A 25,335-nucleotide genomic window follows, 5' to 3' on the forward strand; every position below is an offset into this window, starting at 1 on the left:
TGGTCGTGATCCTGTATGCTAAAACTATTTTGCATTAACAACATACAAAAATTAATATTTCAACAAAATAATTTGATAAATTTTTGACAATGCTGATGTAGCAGAATATTTTTAAAATTTTTATTATCAAAACGTAAGTTAATACGTGCTGCGAAAATAAAGGAAATACTTTTCCCTTTCTCTCTTCTTCATTTTCTCTCTCTAAGTTACTCTTTATTTTCAATTTCTTTTATTTTCGCAGCACATGTTAACTTATATTTTGGTAATAAAAATTGTAAAAATGTCCTGCCACGTTAATATCGTATAAAGTTTGTCAAATTCTTTTGTTGAAATATCATTTTCGGACAGAACATATAATAATAATTTCACACAGAGTACTTTTCTTCCCTCCAAAGTAAGGCTCTATATTACAGCTTTTACACAATAAAAGGGTGAACTCTAGTAAACAGACAAAACATATACAAAGACGTGAAGGTAAATTTATTGACAAAACACTGTGGCAGCATGTAATTTAATGTTTCGTTGTCCACACAGAATAATTCCACCGTGTCTTGGCAAAAGGTCCTAATTAATTAGGTCCCTACAATTTAAGAATAGGATGTTGATTCTTTGTTTATCTCTTATTCATAACTTTTTCTCTCAATAGACAATATATACAGAAGAACTTCCTTTATATTAGTAATGATGGTATGGCCACGTCTAATGTAAAAATTTAGTGAATTCAGTTTTTTTAATGGTTGAATTCAGAAAGAAACATGCATTTTTAACCACAGAGTGATGCACTGATTTTGTACTGGATAACGAGTGAACGAGTTTGAAATCACCATGGGAGAAGAGCTAAAGCAGAAGCTTTTGCATGAGCTAAAGAAGGATTCTTTGGGAGAGGAAGAGTCAGTAGGGAAAAGGGTATGGGAAGAAAGCAAGAAGATGTGGGTGGTAGCAGGCCCTGCCATATTCACAAGGTTCTCAACTTTTGGGATTGTGGTGGTTACTCAATCCTTCATTGGCCACATTGGCTCAACTGAACTAGCTGCATATGCTCTTGTTATGACTGTTCTGGTCAGATTTGCAAATGGGGTATTGGTAAGTCTTTCTTTTCTCTTCACCTTGTGAGTGAAAAAAATTCCAACATTTTCTAATGGAAAATTGCAGATTGGCATGGCTAGTGCTTTGGAAACTCTTTGTGGTCAAGCATATGGAGCCAGAAAGTATGACATGCTTGGAGTGTATCTTCAAAGATCATGGATAGTGTTGTTCACAGCCTCTATATTCCTTCTTCCAATTTACATCTTCACCACCCCTTTGTTGGAGGCTCTAGGCCAAGACAAAACCATTGCTCGAGTTGCTGGAAGCATTTCTCTGTGGTCGATTGGTATCATATTTTCCTTCACTGTCTCTTTCACCTGCCAAATGTTCCTGCAATCACAGAGCAAGAACAAGATCATCGCCTACCTTGCAGCAGTTTCAATTTCTCTGCACGTTTTATTGTCATGGCTTCTAACTGTTCAGTTCAAGTTTGGCCTCAACGGTGCACTCACATCGACACTTCTGGCATATTGGATTCCGAACTTGGGCCAGCTTGTGTTTATCATGACCAAGTGCCCTGACACATGGAAAGGTTTTTCATTCTTGGCCTTCAAAGATCTTTGGTCTGTCATCAAACTTTCCCTCTCTTCTGGTCTTATGTTGTGGTAAGATTTTAACCCGTTTCCATGACATTTTTCATAACAGTTTTTATATCGAAAAAATGTTAATAGTTAATATTTTGTTAGCGAAGAGAATTGAAAGCATAATCTCTCTGTACTTTATGTTTCAAAATCTTTCAGACTAATTTTATAATATAGAGGAGTTGAATCTATACTCTCTCCCACTTGTCGGACAAACAATATTTCGGTTAACAAACTGTCGGACAAACAATATATCGGTTAACAAACTGTCGGACAAACAATATATTGGTTAACAAACTGTTACTTTACTGATTTCGAAAGTTAAGGTGTTTGAAAAAGAAGTTTTGGTTACTGTTTTTCTTGAGTGATGAAGATTTGCGTTGCAGAAGAAAATAAAAGAGAAGAGATATAGCACTAACTATGGTTCCTTTTACAGTCTTGAGATCTGGTACAACACAGTTTTGATTCTTCTTACAGGCAACATGAAAAATGCAGAAGTTTCCATTGATGCTCTGGCCATATGGTAACTGAATTTCGTACTTATAGTACATAATCCTCTGTTTCTTCATATTGTTCTGTTTATTTAATGATAGTATCATTGTATATTTGCATCACTTTGTGCAGTCTCAACATCAGTGGATGGGAAATGATGATAGCCCTTGGTTTCTTTGCTGCTGCAGGGTATTTTTTTTTTTTAAGTTTTCTTTTCTCTATTTGTTGGCTTTTTATGTTTAGTTTTACAATTAATTTTTGAAACAAAATGTGTTCAACAAAATGAGAATTAAAATTAGTTTCTACTTAATTACAAACATTTTATATTCATTTTTAAAATAAGATTTTTATTGTAAATTTAAAATAAAAAAATATAGTATTGTTATTTTTGATAAAGATATTTTCTTAATATCAAAAAATTATTAACTACCATTATTATTACTCTCTTTATTACGACTAACCAGTATTATCGCACCACAAATTTGAATACAGTGTCCATATCACTGTATAAGCATATTTTTAACGTAGTAAAAAATTTAAATTAATTTAAACTATAATTAAAAAACTAAGTATTAAAACTAAAAATCACTTGAAACTAAAAAAAACTATTAAGAACTAAAATTTGGTTAATATATATATATATATATATATATATATATATATATATATATATATATATATAACTTTAATATATTAAAAAAATAATATTTAAATTTTCATATTTACATAAATAAGTTTATCTTCTAGGTTTGTCATAGTTTTTTTTTTAATGAATTAAAGGTTTTTTAATTAAAGAGACTTTTACAACAAAACATTAACCTAATTTATTTCCTTATAATATTTATGTCTAACTATATCACAAGATCCATAAAGCAATTTAGGTCTATTTTAGTCTGAAATAGATATAACAAAAAATATTTTAAATTATCAGGCATGAATGAATCACTACAACATTTTGTAGTTTAGACCACACTAAATTAGATAACGACTAAATAAATGTGGCCTAAACATATAATAAACAACATTTTTATAAATGTTGTATAAATATCATGAAAGCCCATGATTATACAACTGTTGCTTTAAACTATGTGGACAAAACCAGTAAAAATGTGGTCTAAAAATATAAGTGAGGTCTAAAATCAACCTGAAAAACTGTTGTCTATTGTAAGGATTTTAAGCAACGGTTTCAAAAACATTGTCGTACTAAAAACCGTTGTCTATTACTTATAACCACACTCACCTATACCACATCTAAAAAAATGTGGTCTAATCTTTAGACCATGATTTTTATAATTTAGATCATAATTTTATGTTGTTGTCTAAAATGATTTTTGTTGTAGTGAATTTTGTACGACATTTATTATAATTAATTATGAAAATTAAAGAACTTATAGTTTATAATGATTTATTAGAACGACAATGTATAAGAAAATGTTACATGCTACTTGTTTATGTTATTAATTTTTTTTATCTATGTAGAACCCTTTTATATATTTTTTAATACGTTTAAGTTAATGTAAAATGAGTATTTTTTTTTTGTCTTTATAAATTTTTTCTTCGTATAATTTAATATTATTGATTTTATTTCTCAATACACGAAATTAGTTTTTAGTCCACTATCCTTTTTTTTTCCATCCTTTTAAAATGTGCAGTTACTGATCTTTAGCATTTTAAAATAAATAAACGATATACACTTTACAGATTTGAAATATTTTTATAAAGACATTATAGGTTAACATTGCATCACAACAAATAGAACATTATAACACGGTACAGCAATGTATATCAAGAGCAAAACTCAAAAAATGTACAAGAAATTTATACTTATAATTAAGATTCATATTGATTATTGTGTGCAGTGTGAGGGTTGCAAACGAGCTTGGAAGAGGGAGTTCAAAGGCTGCAAAATTTTCCATTCTGATAACAGTTCTGACATCATTTGTGATTGGATTCGTGCTATTTTTGATGTTCCTGTTTCTGAGGGAAAGACTTGCTTATATTTTCACTACAGACCCAGAGGTGGCTAATGCTGTTGGTGATTTATCACCATTGCTCTCATTTTCCATCTTGATGAACAGTGTTCAACCTGTGCTCTCTGGTATTCTTTTCTTCCTATTTTTATGTGCATTCCTTCTACACCCCTCTGATACAACTCTGAAAGGTTTTTTATTATCCGAAGTTTTGGTATCAAGGGAACACGTTTGTGTAAGAGATTATCACACCACTTTCGATCTTATTTGTATTTAACGTGTATTGCTTGTAAAAAAACAAAGAAATATATAAAACTGTATATTCTGAAGCAATTATGCACTGTGACATTTTTTTATGAATAGGAGTTTCTGTTGGAGCTGGGTGGCAAAGCATTGTTGCATATGTAAACATTGGCTGTTATTATCTCATTGGTATTCCTGTTGGAGTGCTTCTTGATCATTTCCTCCATTTGAATGTCAAGGTGATTCATTCATCTTCTGCAAATTCTTTTAAACTTACACAATCATTCAAACTTTTATGTCACATTCTATAAAACATAATTGTAGGGTATTTGGATTGGGATGTTGTTTGGAACATTTGTTCAGACCGTGATGCTTATTACAATCACATTGAAAACAGACTGGGACAAGCAGGTAATCGATTTTTGTGTTGCTTATCACTGTTGATTTTCCATTTGCAGTGGAATTAAGCTTTTCGTATATCAATGTCACAGGTAGTGATAGCTCGAAATCGTGTTAACAAATGGACAATGGTGGAGAACGAAGAATCAAACACTAGACCAACCATGTCCTAGCTAAACTGTGTATTTAACTTTGATGTTTTGAGATATCTCCATCATTTTGTTTAATGAAAGTTAAAACCATACTTTAATCTCTGTTGTTGTCTTTTTACATCAAGAAAAATTGGATTGCTTAGGTTCCTTCATTCTACACCATTTTTTATACAAATAATCGAGAATCAAACTCTAATTAGAAAGATTTTATGCTGAACAACTACATTTTTTATACGGTTTGAAACGTATAATAAAAAGTTTTATATATATATATATATATATATATATATATATATATATATATATATATATATATATATATATATATATACCCATTAATCATTCACAATATCAACAAGTCAAATTTGTGTAAAATACTAAATAGATATTTGCAAGTAATGATTATTTGTTTGTACGATGTCTATCATGATATCAGATTCACCAATATATTTTATATGAAATGAGTATCTTTTTAAATTTAAGTTATCAAAACAAATTATCGGTGAAAGAAATATTAATAATTTAAAATTTAATTTTATATATATTAGACATGAAATTGAAATAATTTTACAAAAGATTACTTTTCTAAAATTCATATTTTAAAATTTAAATAGTTTAATTTAAAATTGATAAAATATAAAAATATTCGCAATCACAAATATACAAGTTTTGACTATGTTTCACAGGAACATATAACTAAAATATTTATTTATTATTCTGGTTAATTATTGATTAATAATATTAAAATATTAAATTCAAACATTTTAATTTTTAAAATTAAAAAATTAAATTGGATAAAAATTTTGGAAAAAATTAATTTCGATTTTTGAAAATTAAAAAATTAAAAAAAATATTTAATCTAAATTTTAAATATAATTTTTCTATGACTCAGAAACATATTTTTAATTACAACACATATGCTAAATGAGATGGTGATTGGGTGTGACAAGACGGCATGCCCCACTAATATAAAACAAGGATTTTACATTAAACTTAATAGATAAATTAGGGACAATCCACATTGAGTTGTGTGAAATAAAAAGGACAATTTTCATACTTTTTGTACATAACACAAAAGACAATTTTTTACGTGCATTATAACTTGAATAATAATATTTTAATTTACTTTTTTTATTTATTTTTAACTTATTATTCTTATCACCTTTAAATTATTTATTTTAAATTTTTGTCTGATGTGATGTGATGATCTAAGGGTGATGAGAATAATGAATTAAAAGTTGATCAAAAAAAATGGATTAAAGTATCATTATCCTTATAACTTCATGTTTATCCGATAAGATAGAAGTACTTACCAGTATTATGTAAAAATAATATTTACAAGAGTCATTTTTCACATTATAACATGTAAAAGGTAAAAAATTGAAAAAAGAAGTTTCAATTTTAAGATTATGATTTATTATCGTAAATGAGATAATGTACTTTAAAGTTTAAAACTTTATCATAGTTGTTTTAGAAATTATTTGGGATGGAGGATGAACCGATATAGATATAAATTGTCATTGTACTTAATTTGAAATAATATGAAACTATCCTCGTATCAGAATAATGATCTATGAGAAGATATAATAAAAAAGACTTAAATACATGGTTGGTCTCAATTTTCATTAAATCTTTTGCACTTTGATTTTCATTTTTTTAAATGTTAAAAGTGATTATAACTTTTGTACAATTTGATTTTTTTTTAAAAGTTATTTAGATTGTTAATGGAATGTGAACAATAACCATCACGTGTCACTTTTTAATCTTTTTAAATTTTAAAAGGGTTGTCCACATGTAGCAAACATCAAACATAAATCTAATAATTTCTTGCAAATAATATAATTATGATTGATTTAAAAATAATGAAAGAAATATTTAATGTAAATTTAAATTTGAATAAAAATTTTATTATAACATTTATATAAAAATTAAATTTAGTCAATTTGAAGAAGGATAAAATTGAAACTGAATTGAATAAAATTTACAAAAATTGACACGAAATTGAACAAAATTAACCAAAATGTGGATTGGATTGAATATAAGTCACGAGACACTGACACGTTGACTTGACACGTGGTAGTGACATTGGCTTGACACGTGACACTAACACTATCATGTGTCACAATACCAACTTGACACATGAACAACTTTTTTAAAAATTAAAAATTAAAAAAAAACACAGAGTGACACGTGACATTAAAAAAAATTAAACGACGTATAGAAAAAGGATTAAATTGACCATAATTTATAAAAATTAAGATCTTTTTTAACATTTCAAAAAATGATTGAAGTGAACAAGGTTTACGAAAATTGAGATACGAAAATTGAGACCGATGTATTTAAACCTAAGAAAAATAATGATTGATACAAAACTTTAAGTTTTTGTAAAGTTTTTTAATGTAAGGACTTTTGGCAACTAAAGTAACATAACATAAATCAATGTCCTTTTAGAGAAAATAAAATCTTCGAGTATAAAATCCCTAAAACCATTTTTTTTGCAAATAAAGTGTGAAAATCACAGTTTTGAAAATTCCCTCCTCTTTGGATGATGAACTTCTAAAAATATTCATAAAGCAAAATGGAGGAACACAAACGTTTCTTTGCACCTAACATGTGTGCAATAATATCCTCATTCTCCATAAAAAGACGAGACACGTTTTCTTTTGATCCCAAAATACAAGATTTCTTTCTTTTGTAGGTCTTTCTGAATTCGTGGTCGAATTCTCTCAAGTTCAGGGAAATTATGAGAACTTAAATAGCTCAACACCTAGTATCTCAACTTAGGAGTCCAGAAGATTAACCTGAGGGGGCTTCTCACTGTACCCCCAAGCCTTCTCCTGTACCCCCAATAATTATCTTTTTGACCTTAATTATTTTTTATTTCTCAGAGTGGGTGAAAGTAATGAAATAAAATTTACTACGCCACCGGTGCTTTCTTTTTATCTATGCAGAACTGCACCCCCAACCCCCAAATATTTCCACACGTTTCGTTTCTTCTTTTCGTTCCTCCACAAATTTTTGTGTTTTCTGAACTCTGGTCCCTCTGGTCTATGGTCCCTGCTTGTCTGTGCTTCAAGCTCGGAGTGGTCGTTGTCTCTCATTCAAATTCCCAGCAGTTGTCCTTGTTTTGTTATTTTTTTTCTTTTTTTTGAAACGGATGTCGAAATCCACTTCAGGAATTTGTGAAACGGATGTCGACATCCGTTTCGTTATTTTTTTGGGTTTTTTTGTGAAACGGATATCAAAATCCGTTTCAAGAATTTGTGAAACGGATGTCAACATCCGTTTCGTTATGTTTTTTTGGTTTTTCAATGAAACGGATGTCAAAATCCGCTTCAGGAATTTGTGAAACGGATTTCGACATCCGTTTCGATATTTTTTTTTGTTTTTTCTGAAATGGATATCGAAATCCGTTTCGGGAATTTGTGAAACGAATTTCGAAATCCGTTTGGGTTTTCCTCCGTCGCAGAAGAATCATAGATCCCAAGAGACTTCGTTACTGATATGTCTCTCAGCTCACCACCAGTCACGTCATCTGGTTGAAAATTAATATCATAAATGTGTTGACATCCGATTCTTTTGTCGACATCTTGGTAATTTCTTGTTTCATCAAACTGTTGCTGCTACAAGAGAAAAAATTAGCTTAAAAACATGGCAATTTTGATGGACATAGATTGAACAAAACCAATTTTTTTTACCATATATTTTCTGGAAAGTGCAAGTTGAGAAAAAAAAATTGTAAGCAAAAAGAGAAATTGCAACCTCCATAACTATAATATACACCTTCATCAAATATGCTTCGAAATCCGTTTCATAAATTCTTGAAACGGATTTTGATATCCATTTCAGAAAAAACAAAAAAAAATATAGAAACGGATGTCGAAATCCATTTCACAAATTCCTGAAGCGGATTTTGACATCCGTTTCATAGAAAAACCAAAAGAAATAACGAAACGGATGTTGACATTCGTTTCACAAATTCCTGAAACGGATTTTGGTATCCGATCACAAAAAAACCCAAAAAAATAACGAAACAGATGTCGACATTCGTTTCACAAATTTCTGAAGCAGATTTTGACATCCGTTTAAAAAAAAAATAAAAAAACAATGACAACTGTTGGGAGCTTGAATCAGAGACAGCGACCACTCCGAGCTTGAAGCACAGACAGGCAGGGACCATAGACCAGAGGGACCAGAGTTCAGAAAACGCAAAAAATTGTGGTGGAACGAAAAGAAGAAACAGAACGTGTGAAAATATTTGGGGGTTGGGGGTGCAGTTCTGCATAGATAAAAAGAAAGCACCAGTGGCGTAGTAAATTTTTTTTACATTACTTTCACCCACTTTAAGAGATAAAAATTAATTAGGGTCAAAAGGATAATTATTGGGGTACAGGAGAAGGCTTGGGGGTGTAGTGAGAAGCCCCATTAACCTGAAGCATTACTCGATAGGAGTTCGAGCCCGTTCCTTTATTTTACATTTAGGTCCAATAAGGGGGTGCAAATAGCAATTGAGGTTGGCTGCCTTTGGGTGAATTAGATAGGCGCGCATGTTTTAGCCTATTTGAAAAGAGAAGCACACCTTGGAAACAAAAAAGGAGAAGTAGAATTTGGATTCTCTATTGGCTTTTTGTGTATTGTTTCTATACTATGTTGTCATAATACAATGATTACCACTAATTTCAATGTTTTAAAATATATTAAAATGATATTTAAAATACCAGTACAATGTATTTTTAATGCCTAGTAGAGAATAACACAAAAAAAACCAATAGAGAATCTGAACTCAGGAGAAATACCACACATCTTGAGTTTTTAGAGAGTGGCACATAACATATTTAGCACATTTTAAGTATGTAAATTAGATCTTATTAGATCTATAATTAGTGGCACCAAATTACGGAGTTAACTAGGATTAATTTGAATTCAAATTTCTCCCCTCTCCCCGATTATCTAGCATCTAAAACTATAAATAGAGTGTCTTTCCTATTGTAAATTTAGATTTGATTTCTAAAATAATACGTTAGTAGTTTGAGAGCCGAATGTTTCTCTTAAATGTGAGTCTTATCTTAAATATGAACTTCAAGTGACGACTCAATATCACTAATCTTGAAGCCACTCCAAGTAGAGCGGATTTCACCATTTCCAAAGCTTCAACTGAAGTTCGTTCAAGTCATAGCATCCATCTTCCATTTAGTGGCTTCATTCACATAAGTCACTCTATCTCTTTAAATTCCAATCTTGTTCTTGTATTTGTCAAACGTGTTTGTGATGTTTGTTATGAAGTTCTCATATCAGCTTGTATCAAAAGCATAAACCTAACAACTAGTAGAGCTAATGTTTGTGTTTTTTGGAAAAACTATTTGAGTTGAACAATTGTAAGTGCGTACTTCAAAGAAATATATAAACACTTTAACGCAAGATCTTCTTGTAAGAAATGAAATGACAACCATTATCTGAAAACACATAATAAACATTTTTTAAATATTCGACATGTACCATAAAATATTTCAAACTATGTATACGGAAAAAACTTATCAAAGTTCAAATGCTTACATTTATCCAACTTACAATGTAAATGCTTGTTTCTGTCCAAATAAAAAGTTATTAAACAAAATATATAAGCAAAGTGTTTGCAGCTATATATATATATATATATATATATATATATATATATATATATATATATATATATATATAAATACAACAGATACATCGATATGCTAAGTTTGAAAATAATAAGATATGACATGTGATATATGCATATTAAAAAATATATAATTTTAAAAAAATATGAGAAATATATAATTATTCTTGTGTGAATCCAAATTAAAATCAAGTGTATTAAATATTTTTAACATAAAAATTTATAAGTTATTATCATTATAAAAATATTATTGATTTATATATTAAATATTTTATTGATAAATATTAATAAGATATTGTAAAATATCATACGTAAAATATCGTGACACAAGTCGTAGTATTGGTGCACCTTATCAAAGGCAATAGCTTACCAAAAGCTAACAAGACAAAGTATATAAGCAAAGTGCATGCATCTATTCAAGCAAATAAAGTATTTGCATTTGTCTAACAAAACAAAGTGCTTACATCTACCGAAATCTGATTGATATATATATATAATCATGTTTTATACTTTCTTATTAAACAATATTTACCATATAACAATGGACAACTTTCAGTGTTCATGGTCCCTCAATAACAAAGTTATAAAACAAATGTGATATTAGAAATAAACATACCAACAACGAAATATACAGACCCGAAAAACCCTTTGAAGACGTAAGTGAAACCCCTTATGTTAACGTTTTCAACTTGGATGACAAAAGGTCAGCCAGTAGTAAGAAAAAATGTCACCTAGAACTTAAACTGCAGAAGTATGTATGACTTGACAAAATTAACAATATAGGGGCAGACGCTTTTCAACATGATGGTTACAAGATGGGAAACTATTTTCAGTAAGCTAAATCAATCATTAAAGTACACATAATTTAAAAGTAACTTGACTAGTTAATTTGCTAAAATGTTAAAAATGTGGTTACAAAGCTTATTTCAATTCTTTCCATAACGCATTTGAAATGAAAATCCCCATGAATAGTTCCCCAAAGGTAAAATTCTCGATACTATTAGGAAATGGAGAATGGATGCTTAAACCTTTAAAATCATAAGGAGAAACACCTTTCAGAAAATCTGAAACTCGGCATATGCTCTATGATACTACATAATTATCACAAAATATAGCGTAACATAGTTCAGCTGTCTTCGCCATTGCTCCCCCCTGATTCCGTTGCCCTTAGTTCTTCAGCCAGCATCCTCGCCCTGTTCTGTGTTTGCCTTTCTACAGCAACCATATACAGGCCTAGACAATTGTAGTTACGAAAACAAGATTGTAATTGAACAAAGTTTCAATGAGAAAAGAAATAGCACAAGCCCAAGGGTTCAAAATACTTACCGACAGCACTTCCAATAGCACAAGCCCAAAGAATTCTCATGGACCACTTGTCCCCAATCACTCCTCTGGTTCCCATGGTATGTAGAATAGGCCAGAAACTTTGCTCTGCAAAAAGGATACAAGCTTAGTAAAACAAAAGAAGCTAACACAATTTGTTCAACTATCAATTAAGTATCTGTTCCATCTCCCCAAAAGTCCAACATTTAATACAAACGAAGTTTAAATAGTTTATCCCTTAACCCACTGAACCGCTTCTAAAAGCACAATTTATGAAGGCCTGAAGAGTCGACATGAACAATATCTCAGGTATAGCATGTTTAACAATACAGCCAACTTAAGTGGAACATTATTGTCCCATTCAACACAAGCATACAATTTAATGATTAAGAGTGTTTTAATCATCTTTTATTTCTATTTTAGAATTAGAAAATTAATAAAACAGAATAGAATATTTTGTTACCACGTAAGCTACTACCTCCATCTCAAAAAGCATTTCAATTAGGTTGGTTGCTGAGGCTCCTGCAAATCCATCACTGGACATTGCAGCTTCCTTATCCCATCTGTAATTTCTCAACATCCAAAGAAACAAAAACAGTGTCTAGGTCTACAAAGCATGTATGCTAACATAGGCATTTAATCCATGAGAGATATGTACTCAGTGTTAAGAACATTATGACCATTTGGAATACTCTCAAGTCAAACATTGCTTCTTTTTTTTTTTTACTCTTACTATTTTTATAAGAATAAAAATGGACATACAACAAATACAAAAATGATAAACTTCAGATACCAATTCTTCCTCCCCTTAGTTTTTAACTGCAAAAGAAATGGTTTCGAAACGCTTTAAGCACCGAGAAAACATAAATACACGACGCAGTAGGCATCTATCAGATAGACAAAACCAGAATACCAAAATAACAATGAAAATTATGCTACATTAATCCAACCACGAATATATGAACTTAGGCAATTAAATCAGACTAAATAGCCTTTTAAAACTCCAGGATTCAAAGTTTCCTCCAATCATCAACCAGAAACCCCAACACTTTGTCAGACTCCACCAAAATCGTCTCTACCAATGAAAACAGAAACTCCAGACTCCATCAGCAAATCGAAGGCGTCAACGATTCAAACCAACATCAAAGGGAAATAAGTGAAAAAACAAGAACGAAAAACATGCTCAGTTCTCTCTTGAGCCAGTGAATATTATCAGGACCCGAATCAGAAAACGAAATCGAGAAATTGAAACAAAGAGGGAGAGGGAGAAACTGAACCTGGTCGGCGCCGGCAGCGGAGACCTAGCCGGAAATGATAGCGAGGGAGAGTTCGGTTTCTGCAACCGCCACGACGAGGGGGACACGAGCTCTGACACCGGGGAATTCTGGAGGTGGAAGCCCTCGAGCTCAGTGTTTGGGAGAAGAAACAGAGGAGAAAATTCCACCTTCAAATAGTTCTCCTATATTCCTAAAATATTTTTAAATTTTCATTTTGTTTTTGATTAAAATAAATTTACTTTTTTTCTTCTCTTATTTAATTAGAGTAATTGAACCTCACCCCGAAAATTATGGATGTTGACATCCAACTTTTTCTTTGAAATTTTTTCTACTTCTTCTTACAAAGGTAAACATCCGATGTTTATTTATTTATATTTTCTCAGACTCTGTGTAGACATTTGATTCTCGATTTGTTTTTGTTTTTTTTACAGATATCAACATTTGGTATTTTTTTCGTTTATGTATCTCGTTGATATTTAGCTATATCAATAAAAATATGCACTGATTCAAGAGTATGAACATCTTAGAATACAACCTGGAGAAAACATAACAGAGATGTACAAAAAAGATGTACTCATACCGTAAATAATTTTATTGGTCTAGGAAAAGAATTTGTCAAGAAGGAGTTGAAGATTAAAGTGTTGAAGTGTCTTGATAGGAGCTGAAAACCAAAAGTGAGAACCATTTCAGAATCCAAGGATCTCTCTACAATAACCACAACTATGTTGTTTGGCAAACTCATCGAGTTTGAGATTGAAATGAACAGGTTAAACAAGCAAGAAAATCAAAAGAAGAAAATGAAGAGTATAACCTTGAAAAGTAGTGCTCACAAAGGTGTGAAGTTTGACGAGGAGATAATTAAAATTAGTGACAATGAGAATATGAATATTATAGTCAGAAAGTTTGGGAAATTCTTAGGAAAGAAAGGTAAATAGAGTTACTCTCTAACAATCAATTGAAACTTTTAATCTTACTACTAACATTCGATGCAACCATTAATACTAAGGATAACGATATTCCAACAAAATTTTTTGACAAGTATTTAATAACTGAAAATGTTTGTTCGCACGTGCAGCGGAAAGAGAAACAACGCTGAAGTTAAATGTCCGTTAGAGAAAGAAAGTGAAGACAGAGAAGGGGAAAAGTGAGGCCTGGACGTTGCGCAGTGAGAAACTGAAGAGAGAGAAGGGGGAAATTGAGGCCGACGAAGTGAGAAAGTGAAGAGAGAAAAGGGGGAAAGTGAGGTCGGGGTGGTTTCGAAGTGAGAAAGTCAAGACAGAGAAGGGGGAAAGTGAGATTCCGGCAACCATTTCGGTTGGTGGGGGTGGTGGGTCGTTATCAGGCAATGCGAGAGTGAGAAGAGTTAAGCACTGCAGATTAGTGGTGGATAATTGCATTCATTGACGCCGTTTGGGTGGGCTATCGGAGAGAGGTCGTAGAAGAAGTCGTCGACGACAAGGAATTCGTCAGCCCAAGCGTACAATCACGACGTTTTGGCGGAGGCCATTTAATTTATTTAAGCCAAAGGTAACGTTTTTCGGTCGTATTACGCAGAGGATGTGTATAGTTGGCTGTGGATGTGGTTGTTGGTGATTTTTGTTCTTTTCAGAGATATGGTTGGTTAATGAGCATTTTATGTCTATGTTTGGTTGTCCGATCTGTGTATAGGGTGTTGACGTGGGGAGTTCAAGCAAAGTTTTCTCAACAAGAGTGCAGGACATAGAAAAAAACGAAAATAAAATGTGGTCAAGCATTATTCCTATTTAATTCGTTAACAAATAAATTCCTTGGCGTGACTCAAGCGTTAGCCATTTTCAAATAATTTAATTTAACATGACTCGACCCTCACAGAACCCCAAAGATAAACCTGATACAAAAGCGGGGAGTTAGCCGTACCTAAGTGGGGAGTACACTTTAACTTTTGCAACACTGCTTCAACATTGAAGAAAAACTATTCTTAAGTCGCCTTTTAAAACCGTTGACCATGTAGTTGCTAAATCACGACGTCTAATTGACCAATTTAAATTCAATGAATGGAAGTAGGTGGATTTAATATGGCCACACAACTGTATAAACAGCTGATGCCGATGTGGGGAGTAAGGAAGGTGTACGTGCGAAGTTCAAGCAAAGTTTTCTCAACAAAAGTGCATAACATAGAAAAAAACCTAAGTAAAATGTGGTCAAGCATTATTCCTATTTAATTCATTAACAAATAAATTCCTTGGCGTGACTCAAGCATTAACCATTTTCAAATAATTTAATTTAACATGACTCGACCCTCACAGAACCCCAAAGATAAACCTGATACAAAAGCGGGGAGTTAGCCGTACCTAAGTGGGGAGTACACTTTAACTTTTGCAACACTGCTTCAACATTGAAGAAAAACTATTCTTAAGTCGCCTTTTAAAACTGTTGACCATGTAGTTGCTAAATCACGACATCTAATTGACCAATTTAAATTCAATGAACGGAAGTAAGTGGATTTAATATGGCCACACAACTGTATAAACAGCTGACGCTGATGTGGGGAGTAAGGAAGGTGTACGTGCGGAGTTCAAACAAAGTTTTCTCAACAAAAGTGCATAACATAGAAAAAAACCTAAGTAAAATGTGGTCAAGCATTATTCCTATTTAATTCGTTAACAAATAAATTCCTTGGCGTGACTCAAGCATTAACCATTTTCAAATAATTTAATTTAACATGACTCGACCCTCACAGAACCCCAAAGATAAACCTAATACAAAAGCGGGGAGTTAGTCGTACCTAAGTGGGGAGTACACTATAACTTTTGCAACACTGCTTCAACATTGAAGAAAAACTATTCTTAAGTCGCCTTTTAAAACCGTTGACCATGTAGTTGCTAAATCAGGACGTCTAATTGACCAATTTAAATTCAATGAACGGAAGTAGGTGGATTTAATATGGCCACAAAACTGTATAAACAACTGACGCCGATGTGGGGAGTAAGGAAGGTGTACGTGCGGAGTTCAAGCAAAATTTTTCAACAAAAGTGCAGGACATAGAAAAAAACGAAAATAAAATGTGGTCAAGCATTATTCCTATTTCATTCGTTAACAAATAAATTCCTTTGCATGACTGAAGCGTTATCCATTTTAAAATAATTTAATTTAATATGACTCGACCCTCACAGAACCCCAAAGATAAACCTCATAGAAAAGCAGGGAGTTAGGCGTACCTAAGTGGGGAGTACACCTGACCTTTTCCAATACTGATTGAACATTCACTAAACACTATTCTTAAGTCGCATTTTTGGGACCGTTGACCATGAAGTTGCTCAATCACGACGTCTAATGGACCAATTTAAATTGAACGAACGGAAGTAGGTGGATTTAAAATGTACAGAAATGTACAAACAGATCAAGCGGATGTGGGGAGTAAGCACGCTGTAAGTGGGGATTTGGAGCAAAGTTTTTGGACTAAACCTGCAGGACAGGACAAACAAAAAAAATTATTTCAATTTGGTAAATACCTTATTCATATTTCATGCTTTAACAAAATAATTATTTGTCATCATCCAACTAAAAAGGGGAGTTACTCACCCCTATGTGGGGAGTGTAGTTGGACTATTTCAATAGTGCTTCCACGTTGAATAAAAACTATTCTTTAATCGCCTTAGTCGACCAATGGCCATCATGTAAGTCAATAACGAAGTCAATCACCAAGTCCAGTAAAGTAATTAACATTGCATTCGATTAATTTTGTGCATTGTCAACTACATAAACCGGTAAAAAACATTTGACGCATATATGGGCACTTATGCATACATATGTGGGGAGTAATGACAAACTTTTTTAACAAAACTGCAGAAAACGTGAACACAATTACTAAAATGTGTAAACACATCATTTGTGTTTGATTTTTCCCAACAAATATTCCCCTCTATTATCCATTCCAAATGAAGTAATTTGTTTGGATGTAGACTTAGTAGAGACAACATTCAAATCTGTGATGGTAAGTGGGGAGTTAAGTGTAACTACTTGTGGAGTGGAGTTGAAATTAATCAGTAATGTACAATGAATTAAAAGTTGTTAAATACGTCTACAATATTGAATTCCGTCACACATATATTGCATACATTAACTGGGGACTAAACCAGTAGTATGTGGGGGACTAGTGCTAGCTTTTCCTATTTGCACTACAATAACTAATAAACATTTCAACCTGCTGTTGTAACTTGACATAAAATTGTCATCCACACATTCCACAGTATAAAATTATTGGTAGCTGAACCATATAAATGGACTCACGTGGGTGGTTGTGGTCATCCCACAATATAAACTACATATTACAAAATTTAAATACTCACTTACACTATGCATTCAACTATAGAATATTCATTAAGTCAAACAGACTGTGTACACTGGACCTGAATGTTTTAAAAAAACTCTACAAATATCAATCAACAAAGTAAGAATGTATTGTGATTAACTGTTCCAGTTAATATGTACAACAATTGAATGGCCTTCCCAAAAAATTTTAAAAAAGTTCATAGCCTAGATCATACCACCCATCCTTTTTAATGCACACCTATCTTCTATAAAAGCGCATCGTAGTACTGCAGGACTTGTTGCCTGTAGATATTGTCAACATCTAGAATCCAACGCCAAATGTATTGATGTCTAATCAATTGAAGTTGTTCCTACCCAACAACTCACAAATATGTTAATGCAAATACATCAATCTTTAACAAAAATTATAATAAAAAATCGTGGACTAACCACAACTTACATTAGTATAAATAGGCATGCTATTGCCATCAAATTTCTTTTGACCATCCCACAAGTCCATCATTTGAAGAACAATAATGCCACAATCGTATCTAAACAACACCACAAATATATGTAAATAAACACACTTCATCACCAAACTGCAGTGCAATTAAACAAGAAATGATAAACTCACAAGTTGGGTTGAATGAGAGTTATCTCGCAGTGAACTTCAAATTTTGGGAAGTCATCTTCCGAACACTTCATCAACATCCCAAAAAGTAATCCCATATTATGAGCCTACAGTGTCAAAATAATAACGACCTATTAACTTAACAAACTAGTAATATGTGACAACCTAAACAAAAAGTACGCAATCGAGCCTAACATTCAAAATATTTTAAAAAATTAATACTTCATTTAAATTTATACAACAAATTCCTGTCAACCCAGTCTACAAATTACAACATAAAAATACCTTCTCATTCAATCCACATTCACCAGCCATAACTTTGTGATGACCAACTACTCCGACCACTACATTTTCATGGACAAAGGATCTTTCACTAACCCTCAAACTACCTGAACAGAAGATGATATTCAAAGGTTACACATAATATTTTTCTCTTCTTTTTTTGGTAATGACCAACAATTATGCTTATTTACTGGAAAAGTTTTATGAGAATAATCAAACTGGCCCACAAATGAGAACTCTAAAGTAACCAAACCGACATTATGGGGATGTAGTCACAAAGCAGAATATATTTCTTACACAACACAGAATACATGACATGGTTGATCAACCTCACATTTTTAACCTCCCAGTAACGAAACCCTAGAAATCAAATACAAATGATGAAACTGCCAAAAATTTAACATTACAGACAACAACAAACGAGGACACACATACAGACTTACAAAAGATGGGGTTTCTTCCAAATTTTCAAGCACCTAAACCGCTATAACAGACAACACCGAACGACAAAAATGGGTTCTCAAATATTCACTAACATTCACCCTAACACCACCAAATCACTTTTCCCCAACAACATCAAAAACAAACATGTAGAATACCAACTTGTTCGCAAAACAAAACAAAAAATCACGAAAACGAGAAAAATTTCATCATCAACCAACACATTAAGCAAATGTGAAATGGGACCAAAAGAAACTTACAATACAACGGACACGACCACCAAACGGTTGCCGCCGACCAAGCAGCGTCGATTTAGACTTCCAAATACACTACCCGCTCCAAAACCTTCGTCTTCTGGATGGTAGGGACGGTCTTCGGTTACACTGACAACGAGCCTTCACCACCACCGGCGAAATGGTTGCTGGAATCTTTGTGTCACTGAACCACTAACTCCGGCCGCCTCACTTTCCACCTTTTCTCTCTTCACTTTCTCACTGCGCAACGGACCGGCTTCACTTCCCCCCATTTTTTCTCTTCACTTTCTCTCTCTAAAGGACATTTAATGTCATTTTGCTTCCCTCTCAGCTGCACGTGCGAACAAACATTTTCAGTTATTAAAAATTAAAAAAATTGCTGCCACGTAAGCTGTGTCAAATACTTGTCAAAAAATTTTGTTGGAATATCATTATCCTAATACTAAAATTAAAATCGCAAACTGAATTTTCAACAAAATAATGACCGAGAAAGAAATTTTTGTATGTTACTTATGTGACCTCTACCATAAAACACAAATTGTAATAGAAAATAACCAACAATTTTGTAATGGTTTGAGGCGTAAGATAGAAATGGGGAAAATGGATGCATTATTTTACTATTGAGTGTGAGTTTATTTCAATAGAAAAAATGGTCAAGACTCGGTGAGAGTCATGATTCATGCAGCTACACTAACAAAAAAATTCAAAGCAGAAGGGGTAGAGAGTGACAAAGCACTACAGAGAGAGAGAAAGTAAATCTGCCAAAATTGACCAGTAAATACCTTATCTCGATCAGAGGCAATAAATTTAGGTATACCATGAAGTTTGATAATGTTTTGCATAAAACACCTCTACCACATTGTGACTATTGTAGTCTGTTTTAAGAGCAACAAAATGACCATATTTTGATAAACAATCTACCACTACTATGATTGTTGTGAACCCAAAAGAATTAGGCAACCAGGTAATAAAATCCATGGCTACAAATTCCCAAATTTGTGCTGGCACGAGTAAGAGTTGTAACAACTCTACAAGAGTGATATTTTGGGAACTTGCTTGTTGACAAACCAAGCACTATTGCATAAATGTAGTGACAATATCCTTCATACCCTTCTAGTGGAACTCCTTTTGAATTCTAGCTAAAGTTTGTTTGATGCTAGCAAGCGCCCAATTGGAGAAGCATGATATTATACTAAAATGTCTTTGATAATACTAGAATCAAAAGGCACAACAATTCTTTTCTTCCAATATAGCAATCTTTCCTTAACAGAAAAAAATAGGATATGTATGTTTATTAAATGAGCAATCCTCCATCTACTGCTTTAACTTCCTGTCAGTTTGCACTGCTGCTTTATTATCCTTTTCAAGTTTGTATCCAATGTGGAAATATAATCCTAAAAACTTGTACAACCATTTCTGTTGCTCTGTAGTTTGGATTGATGATCTGTGAGACGTTTTAGACTTCTTTGGTATGTTCAAATTACAAAATGATGGCCCAAGAAGTAATGTCTGAATTTAGCTAAAGCTTATGTAATAGCATACATTGCTCGTGCATAGGTAGTCTGCTTTTGCATTTGTGTGGACATCTTCTTGGAAAAAAAATGCAATCAGGTGTTCTTTCTAGCTTATAATTTCTCCAATCCCAGTACCTAAAGCACCAGTTTCCAAGATAAAAGATTGAGAGAAGTTTGGAAGAGCTAACACTAGGGCACTGGTTACTACTGCCTTTAACAAATACCAACAATCCATAAAAAGTTATCCTTCTTCAACAAATCAAACAATGTTGCTGCTAAATTTTTGGTAATACCATGTCAACCCTAAAAAGACCCTAAATTGTTTCAGATTTGCAGGTTCGGGCCATGATAAAATAGCTTGGACCTTGTTCTTATCCATTGTGACAGCACAATCATAAAGGGTATGCCCCAAATAATCAATCTCCCTCATTCCAAAGGAGCACTTAGATAATCTGACAAAAAGTTGATGACATTGTAAAAGTTGTAAGACTATCTCTAAATGTTGTAAATGAGAGTGCCAACATGGACTATATACTAAGATATCATCAAAGAAAACCAAAACAAAATTTCTTAAGTACTGCTGAAAAATCTTATTCATAAGGCTTTAGAAGTGACAAGGGCATTAGTAAACCCAAATGGTATAACTAACCATTCATAATGACCATGGTGGGTCCTGAAAGTGGTTTTCACTCTATCTTCTGGTCCCACCAAAATTTGGTAATAATTTGATCGCAAATCAAGCTTATAAAAATAATGAGTCCTAAACAGTTCATCTAACAACCCTAAATAGTTCATCTTACCACTCATCCACCGTTGGCATTGGAAAATCATTTTTACGGTTAAAGCATTTAAGGCTTTATAATCTGTACAAAATCTTCAAGTCCCATCTTTTTTTGTTTACCAATACGATTGGAGAAGAAAAAAAGGACTATTGTTGGGTTGTATGAGACTTTCTTCAACCATCTCATGTATCACCTTTTTAATCTGATTTTTTTTCTTGTTAGGGTATCTATATGACCTTACTTTCACTGGATTGGCTCCATGAATCAAATGAATGACATGATTGTCATCTCTTTCTAGTGGTAAACCCGTAGGAGTACCAAATACAATTTTGTATTTATGCAATAATGCCGCCAACTCTAGTGCAAGATCAGAGGAGAGATCTTGTAGGTGATCTTGAAGCCAATTAGTAGGGTGGCATTCGAGCAAAAAAAAATGAGTATTATGCATTTGTCTTAAATGGTGAAATTCAGCTTATATTAATTGATCACATTTGTCGCCTTGCAATGTGACAAAAATTCCATTCACATAGAACTTCAGTGTGAGAGTACTGAAGTATGTTATATAGTGTCCTAAGGTAGTCAGCCACGAAGTTCCCAACACTAAATCAGCACCAACGATAGCTAGCAAAGAAGCTAATATACATAATAAAAGATTTTAGATTGTCACTTGGAAGTTACGAACACACCCCTTAACAGTCAGTGTACTACCATTCCCCACCAAAACCTGGAAATTCAGAGCAGGTTCAATTGTAATTTTCAAAAACTAAGCAACTCATGGTTGCATAAAATTATCGTTGTTGCTTGTCTACAAGAATTTGGATCATTACACCATGAATCTAACCTTGAAATTTCAAGGTTCCTAATCCATTGGCTCCTTTTAAAGCATTGAATGATAGATGGTGCTTTGTTTCCACTAGAGAATCTATGACTGGAGGAGATCCGGGTCTAGTGCTTTTGTCTCTGATTCGTGCACTTGCATCAAGAAATGTGTTTGTTAGAGCATCTATGGGATGGTGTAAATTTCTCGTCACAAGTATAATATAGATTCATTTCTCTTCTAAGTGGCATTTTTGATGGAGTCATTCTCTTAATTTTGAGGCAGAACCGATTGAGCCAAAGATTTGATATTTGGTGTGGGAAGAAGTGGCGAAAGCTTGAGGTTTCTGTTTTGAGATGATTGTGCGGTTGAATGAAACCAAAAACATAGGAGGAACTCTTGGTAGTATACTTGTCTTCATATAATCGTACTAGAGACACAACCTGAAGTATAGAGTCATGATTCCTGCAACTACATTAACAGAAAAAATCAGAACATAAGGGATAAAGAGTAACATAGCACTATAGAAAGAAAGAGAGAAAACACTAACAACAATAATCCACACCCCACCATGGTGACGCACCCCTTTTCTATATCCATTTCCACACGAAGCCACCTAATTATTTGCTAGGCATCTGTTCTCTCTCACCCTTATGCATATCCATGTCTCTCTGATGTTGTGCCAAGTGTCCTTTTTTTCCGACCAACTATGATGTTTTTTCTTGGGTTAAATATGTTTTTGGTTCTTTAACTTTCAATGAATTTTGTAATTAGTCTATTTCGAAACTTTGGACCAATTTAGTCATTCATCTTTCGAAATACGTGGATTTAGTCATTTTAGTCAAATTTTATTGAGTTTATTTGACATCTCAAGCGCGTTTTATAATAGTATTTGATTTAACATTAAAATAAAAATGTGTCAAACAGTTTAAACAACTCAAATACAATCCTGAAATACGTACGAAACATCAAATAAACCCAACAAAATTTGATTAAAAGGACTAAATCTATGTATTTTGAAAGATGAATGACTAAATTGGTCTAAAGTTTTAAAATGAGAGACAAAAAATATATTTAACCATTTTTCCTTTGATGATCAGCCCTTTACTATGTTTATTGGTTTTGTAGTTAAGTCCCTTACAATAATATAATTGTAGGTATAATTAGTCGTATAGTACCCAGTTTGGGGCTAGGGTGTCAAATAAGTACCCGGTTTAAAAAAAGTGTCAATTGCATCCCAACTTTTGAAAAAAGTGCTTCAATTAGGTCCCTTTCAGACATAGTTGACTAACGTCGTTAGTTAACGTGCCACATGTCAGTCTGTAGTTTTTTTGATTTTTTTTAAATTTTTTAAATTTTTTTTAAATTTTTTGAAAAAAAATGCCATATGTCAAGTCTTTGTGTGTGACACATGGCATTGTCAGTGCCACGTGTCAGTATCACTATCAGATGCCATTGTGTTGATTTCGATTTAGTCCCATATATGTTTTTTTTTCAATTTAGTATCTAAGTATGTGTATCTCAGTCAATTTTATCCCAATTTTTTTTAATAATTAAAATCCATTTTTTTATAAAATTAAAAGTAATTAAGTATACAAGTTTAACAAAAATTAAGTATTTGATATTTATATTAAAATTTAGTGGTAAAAGTCATTTTATTAAGTCATTTTTAATAATAAAAAAAATTAGTATAACATTCAAACCAATAGAAATTTTGGTTTTAAATTAGTAAGAGACAATATTGTTCAATTTAAAAAAAAATTAACAAAACATGAGTACTTAATAAAAAAGTAATTAATAAAGTAATATGTTAAAAAGTCGTTTTAATAAAAAATATTAGTATAATATTTATATAAATAATAAATTTGGTCTGAAATTGAGGGGAACAATATAAATATTAGTACTTAATTTTGTAAAAATATTTATACTTAATTATTTTTAATCTTATAAAAAATGGATTACAAAAATATTTTAATTATTAAAAAAAATTGAGACAAAATTGAATCAGATCCACATACTTAGGTACTAAATTGAAACAAAAAAGACATACATGAGGACTAAATTGAAATCAACACAATGATATCTGACAGTGACACTGACACGTGGCATTACAATGCCACGTGACACTGACAATGCCACATGACACTGACAATGCCACGTGTCACACACATGGACTTGGTACGTGACATTTTTTTTTTTAAAATGTAAAAAAAAATTAAAAAAAATATTTAAAAATAAAAAAAACCAAAGACTGACACGTGGCACATTGACTAAATCAACTCTGTTTGAAAGGGACCTAATTGAAATACTTTTTCAAAAATTAGGATGCAATTGACATTTTTTTAAAATCATACTTATTTAACACCTTAACCCCAAATTGAATACTATACGACTAATTATACAGGACAAAATGATAACGCCAACACGCCGAAAAGGAACTGTTCACCCAAAAAGAATACACTCTTTACCTCTTTACTTGTGGTTTAGATTCGAGCTGTTTCCGCACATCTTTTTTCTGCCATGTTTCCTCTTCAAATGTGGTTGCTTATGACTGAAAATATGTCCACCCAAGGTTTCCGCTGGAAATTTATCTATTCGGAAAGACAAAATATATTTACCAACACGGTAACCAAATTTGCCACGTTATGGGGTGATAAATATAAAAAGGTGTGCGTGTATCAATACTAAGCCATAAATTAGTATTATAATTAGAAGAAGTGGTGGCAAAGACGAATAGTTATATCCAACAAAGATACAAAACATTAAACATCGTAGATGCTACATGTTTCCTCAGCCGCCAATCATATCTATGACGTATGACGTCACTCCTGATTTCATATTAATCGCCTCGCATCGCACCAACCAACCAAGTCTTCCTCGCCGCACACGCCACCGTTTTTCACCACATCTCACACTAATCAATACCATTTTTTTACTTATCTTAATAAAAATATCTTTATCTTCTGTTCATAATTATATATTTTTTAATTGAAAAAACTATTTAATGTTTACTCAAAAACTACAAAAATGAATATGCGTGTCTATATACATTAGAGCATTAATTGCTTTATATAACATAAAAACTGTATTAAATTTTATTTAATTATCATTTTCAAAATTCAATACAACATTAACTACTCTTTTATTATGTATATTT

General features: G+C 32.3%; 1 protein-coding gene and 1 long non-coding RNA gene across 3 annotated transcripts; one reads left to right on the forward strand and one right to left on the reverse strand.

The window, feature by feature from the left end:
* The first annotated feature begins 643 nt into the window (after positions 1 to 643).
* Positions 644 to 5,075, forward strand: LOC114179074 (protein DETOXIFICATION 21-like). The gene is made up of 8 exons (XM_028065282.1): positions 644 to 1,083; positions 1,153 to 1,691; positions 2,104 to 2,190; positions 2,292 to 2,348; positions 4,019 to 4,257; positions 4,493 to 4,611; positions 4,697 to 4,783; positions 4,864 to 5,075. The coding sequence occupies exons 1-8, from the start codon at positions 826 to 828 to the stop codon at positions 4,942 to 4,944; spliced, it is 1,467 nt and encodes a 488-aa protein (XP_027921083.1). The 5' UTR covers positions 644 to 825; the 3' UTR covers positions 4,945 to 5,075.
* A 6,356-nt stretch (positions 5,076 to 11,431) lies between these two features.
* LOC114162699 lies at positions 11,432 to 13,361 on the reverse strand. 2 transcript variants are annotated; one of them, XR_003599292.1, is made up of 4 exons: positions 13,168 to 13,361; positions 12,369 to 12,709; positions 11,894 to 11,998; positions 11,432 to 11,800 (listed from the first exon to the last, which is right to left on the reverse strand). It is a non-coding gene; the product is annotated as an uncharacterized LOC114162699 (long non-coding RNA). The 2 variants fall into 2 exon arrangements; XR_003599291.1 differs by having other exon boundaries at positions 12,369 to 13,346.
* Between the last annotated feature and the right edge of the window lie 11,974 nt (positions 13,362 to 25,335).

Source organism: Vigna unguiculata, chromosome 1, assembly GCF_004118075.2.
Source record: "Vigna unguiculata cultivar IT97K-499-35 chromosome 1, ASM411807v1, whole genome shotgun sequence".
Lineage (NCBI taxonomy): Eukaryota > Viridiplantae > Streptophyta > Magnoliopsida > Fabales > Fabaceae > Vigna > Vigna unguiculata.

Bases quoted from the DNA above. Each gene is read 5' to 3' on its own strand.
- LOC114179074 (XM_028065282.1), top strand. From the start codon at position 826: ATGGGAGAAGAGCTAAAGCAGAAGCTTTTGCATGAGCTAAAGAAGGAT. The intron at 1,084-1,152 runs GTAAGTCTTTCT...GGAAAATTGCAG, and splicing joins GATTTGCAAATGGGGTATTG to ATTGGCATGGCTAGTGCTTT. The intron at 4,612-4,696 runs GTGATTCATTCA...ACATAATTGTAG, and splicing joins TCCTCCATTTGAATGTCAAG to GGTATTTGGATTGGGATGTT.